At 31.6% G+C, this 5,028-nt stretch overlaps 1 protein-coding gene across 1 annotated transcript in view; it reads left to right on the top strand.

The window, feature by feature from the left end:
* LOC106105640 (mitochondrial coenzyme A transporter SLC25A42-like) overlaps positions 1-3,829 on the top strand; it is a 10,026-nt gene extending 6,197 nt beyond the window's left edge. Inside the window, exons 5-8 of the mRNA XM_013286095.1 lie at positions 2-42; positions 829-914; positions 1,484-1,667; positions 2,244-3,829. Of these exons, the coding sequence (XP_013141549.1) occupies positions 2-42; positions 829-914; positions 1,484-1,667; positions 2,244-2,385 (453 nt within the window). The 3' untranslated portion in view covers positions 2,386-3,829. The remainder of the gene's footprint in view (position 1; positions 43-828; positions 915-1,483; positions 1,668-2,243) is intronic.
* The last annotated feature ends 1,199 nt before the right edge of the window (positions 3,830-5,028 follow it).

The following is a 5,028-nucleotide window of genomic DNA, read 5'->3' on the forward strand; positions in this document are numbered from 1 at the left end:
TATTAAAGTCGCAAGAGAAGAAGGAATAAGAACCTTGTATAGGTGAGTATAAAAATTTCATATACATATGTACGTACAGTTATGGACTTTAGCGGTGTTATAGTTATTATTTTTTTTTTACTTTTTCTTACAAAATAATTAAGATGCAGTTATTTATCCCCATGCGATTGCACCCGCATGGAATTATAAAAACTTTATTTTATTGTTTACATGTGTCAAATTTTCAATTGCAAATGACATGACATGACAAACCTTAGCAATCTTGCTTTCTTGATGTTGGCAGCAACTTATGGTCTCTTTCTCACATTAAGGTTTTTATCCAAAATATTTACCCCCCAAATTTAATGTCGTGAAAAATATAGCCTAAAGCATGACACAAGTGTAGAGATTTTTATTTACAAAAAAATCAAAAATATGTTGTGATTGCTGACATCTTAGGCAACAAAGAAGTGTGTGTTAACGCTTTATTATAATAATATAGATAGATTACTTTATTAATTAATTTATTAATTACTGTAAGGTGAATCGTTCTCTCCTTATACAGGATGTTACAAAAACTAATTACCGAAGTTTCCTTGGACACTAGAGGTTTGAACCTAACTTCTATTTCACATAAAGGTTTTTCCCAATTGATTTACCACCTAAGTTTGAAGGCGTTAAAATACATCCTATAGCGTGTCGTAAATGTATGGCTTTTTATTAAAGAAAGAAATATTTTTGAATAATACACTGTGTTCGGCATACGCCACAGAGTAACGTATACGCTTTATTATAATAGTATAGATTACATGTGTTTAGTAGAATAAATTTAGTAAATTCCTTGTATAGGGGTTATCCGGCCACCATTCTGGGTGTGATACCGTACGCTGGAGTGTCATTCTTTACTTACGACCTGCTCAAGAGGTGGTATACAGGTAAGTTAAATAACAAATGTCGACTTTTGGTTTATGATATACTAACTTTCGCACGCGATTGTGTCCACATGAAATTGAAAGAAAAACAAAAGTAAGTCTGTGTTTCAGACTATCCTCTATATTTATGACAATTACCGAGATCTGTTCTGTTTGGGATACAAACTCTAACAAACATTTATCTATTATTTCGCATTTAAAGGTTTTAAAAAAGGTAATAATAAGGCTGTATTATTCAGCGATAACGTAGCTTTTTAATGGTGTAAGAATTTTTGAAATCGGTCGAGTAGTTTTTGAGTTACTCTAACCCAAAATACAAATCTTTCCTCTTTACAATATTAGTATAGTATAGCTTTTGCAAGCGATTCCGTCTGCCTCGAAATTAAAAAAAGTAAGTAGTCTATGTTTTCCAGAGTATCCTCTACCTCCGTGTACGTGAAATTAAAAAAAAAGAATACCAAAATGTGATCTTTCAGACTATATTTTCAGTTTATTAATACAGTAACAATCATCTATCTAATCTGAGCATTTGTTCGTTTTTGAACGTTTTTAAAGTAATTCCGGTATTGTAGAGTACTTCGGCAGTCCAGCGGTGGGTTTAACGAATATTCTACTGGGCGGGTGCGCTGGCGCGCTGGCGCAGACTGCCTCCTACCCGCTGGACATAGTGCGCCGGCGCATGCAGACAGCGCGCCGCAACCAGGACGCCACCTACCCCTGCCCTAATATGTCGCAAACCCTTCAACACATATACAGGTAAATACGAAAAAAAACGAAAAAAACTCTGTGCTTTTTGTACCAAAAAAAAAATTGTTTTTAGTAGTTAGTTATGTTTTTTTATTTAATTCAACGGAGGTTTTGTAACAAAAATAATGTTTTTTAATAGTTTTTGGATTTTTACAGAATTAGATTTTTTTAGTTAGTTGACAATATAATATGAATGGTTTTTATTAACTAGTAATTAAATTTTCAAATGAATTCTTGATTTAATATTTTTTCCGATACATAGTTTTAAATGTGCTAAAAATATAATTACCTACATTTGAAATTTTCATTTCACAAAATGTACAAACTTTGACACCGCGAGAGATCCTAACTGTACTTAGCGCTATCACCTAATAAAAAGTCTTTAGAATTGAATGAACACATAAAGTTAACTTTGAAATTCATAACCCTTAATTCCTAAAAGTCTTTTTTGCAAAAAACCCTGTTTTTTTGCCTTTTTTTAGTATCTTTTTAATTAATTTCTCGCCATACTGTAGACTGGAACTAAGGGTTTATTATGTCAGTAAATGTAATAAGTTTTTAATATTTATTTCCGGCCACCCCCAGGGTGGAGGGGTGGCGCGGGTTCTTTAAAGGTCTGAGTATGAACTGGGTGAAGGGCCCCATAGCCGTGGGGGTCTCCTTCGCCACTTACGACTTCACTAAAACACTTCTACGAAACCTCGCTCCTAATGTACAAAGTTCCTGAAACTCAATACAAAATACTGGATAAACTAATTGGACGCAAGTCTTTTGGACGCCGTCTGTACTTAAAATGGACGCCAATAGATTTGATGGACTTCTAATGGACGCGGTTTGACTAGAAGTTGATGAAATTTGGAATGGACGCGGTTGAAAAATGGACGCCGAATTTTGAAATTAACATTGCCTGTAAATGGACGCGGTTGAATATATGGATACAGTTGAAAAATAGACGCCGAATTTTAAAACTAATATTGCCTGTAAATGGACGCGGTTGGATATATGGATACGGTTAAAAAATGGACGCCGAATTTTAAAATTGATATTGCCTGTGAATGGACGCGGTTGGATATATGGATACGGTTGAAAAATGGACGCCGAATTTTAATTTTATATTGCCTCTGAATGGACGCGGTATTTTAGGATTTGTCTTCAAAAGTTTCTTTTAAGTGGACGCGGTTTGCCTAGAAGTGAATATAATTTACTTAAAATGGACGCGGTTGGAAATGGATACGATTGTAAAAATAGACGCCGAATAACAAATTTTGCCTTTAAATGGACGCGGTTTTAATGGGTTTGCCTTCAAAGAGGTTTTCTTTAAGTGGACGCAGTTTTATTAAAGGTGTGTTTTTGACTTTTTAAAGTTTTTGCAGAATTGTAGTTTTGTTATAGCTTGTAATGCTTTTGTATGATTTTTTATGTAAAGTTTAAAAATCAATTTAAGATTTTTTTAAAGGAATTTGTTATTTATTTGAGAGTTTATGTGGTTTTTCTTATTCTCAGTGTAGTTTTAGGAATAAGCTTGCCTTGTATAGTTTTTATAAATTAAGTTTTTGGCTTCAATGAAGTTTTATATAGGGTGTACCAAAAAATGTGTTTTTTTATGTATTAAAAGTTACAGCTTCTGTGATATTGTTGGAAAAATAAAAAAAATATAGGTGATATGAGTGCAATTTACAGTCTTAAGATAATGGAATAAGGTATGGAATGGCATAAATTTTATTTAAGATGTTTTTAAATTTTTTTCACTTGTAAAGTGCTTGGTTTTGGAATTTGCGCAATTTTTTTAAATCGAAATTAAAACTGTTTTTATATCGTTATTAAACAAGCGGGTATTTGAATTCGCTAAAATAGCGAAAATATATAAAGACAAATGCAATTACGTTTTACCTTTGATGGTGGAGGGGACGCACAGAAAGAGAACTCCCCTTCCTAAGTGTCTCCACTATCAAATTTTTAGAAAGCACTACTCATTTTTTCAATTTTTATCTGGTTTTCCGATATGAAAAACTAAATAAATACCTCTACATATGCTTATTTGTAACAGTTTTTACTGAACAAACTTTTTGGTTAAAATTATTCATGTCTTGGTAAATTTTTACTGTTTTCGTATGCCAGTAAATTATTTGTCTACAAAAAATTTTATAAGCAACACACACAAAAAAAACATACAGACGAATTGAGTACCTCCTTCTTTTGGGAAGTCGGTCAAAAAGTTCAGATAAAAATGTCAGAAGTAAGCGTATGTAGGTTTAACACTTCAAATTGTGGTCATTTTTTTTAAATCTGTACTATTATTATAAAGAGGAAGTATTAGTATTTTTGTATGTATTGTAATATCTCAAAAACTGGGCCAATTTAAAAAAAATCTTGTATCATTAAAAAGTAACATTAACTGAGTTACATTTTTTAATTCCACTTGAACGAAGTCGCGTGCAACAGCTAGTGTTATATCATATATCAGTCTGTGATAATGTAGCTTTTTAATAGTGAAAGAATTATAAAAATCGGTTCAGTAGTTTTTGAGTCATTTCAATACATACAAAAATACTAATTTCCTCTTTAAAATATTTGTAACCAAATAACCAATAACCCTGTAATAAGTAATACAGAAATAGTGTAGAATATTTTGTTTTGGAACAGTGTATTTATGTATTTTTTTATGTTTGTGCCATATAGCGGCATATTCTACAAATATGCCATTTCTATTGTTTACAATATAAATAAATAAAAAATCATTTTCATGAATACTTTATTTGACTACGACAATAATTGTGTATTAGAGATTTTTATACATAAATCTGAGTTTATATTCTCACTAGTAATATTATCAACTGGCTATTCCCGTGCGATTTTGTTTACATTTGTCAAATTATCAACAGCAAATGTCAAAATGACATGACATGACAAACCTTAGCAATCTTTTTTCTTGATGTTGGCAGCAACTTATGGTCTCTTTCCCACATTAGGGTTTTTATCCAAAATATTTACCCCCAAAGTTTAAAAATATATAGCCTAAAGCCTGACGTAGTGTAGGGCTTTTTATTAAAAGAATTATTAAAAAAACATGCTGTAATTGCTGACATCTTACGCAACAAAGAAGTGTGTGTTTACGCTTTATTATAATAGTATAGATTTCACGTGGACGAAGTCTGTGTCAAGCTATCTGAGCCTCTATCAGCCAGTGGTGGGACTTGTAAGTGTTAAAAGAAACCAGTTTATAATGTCCCTATTGAGATTATAAACTGTAGAAGTTAGGTCGATGACATTTTATATGTGCTTTTGAATAATGAGATATTAAAACAATAAATGTATTATTGGTATTAGTTAAAATTATAATCAAATTTGTTACAATATTCTATGTATTTGT

This window comes from Papilio polytes, unplaced genomic scaffold, assembly GCF_000836215.1.
Source record: "Papilio polytes unplaced genomic scaffold, Ppol_1.0 DF824492.1, whole genome shotgun sequence".
NCBI lineage: Eukaryota > Metazoa > Arthropoda > Insecta > Lepidoptera > Papilionidae > Papilio > Papilio polytes.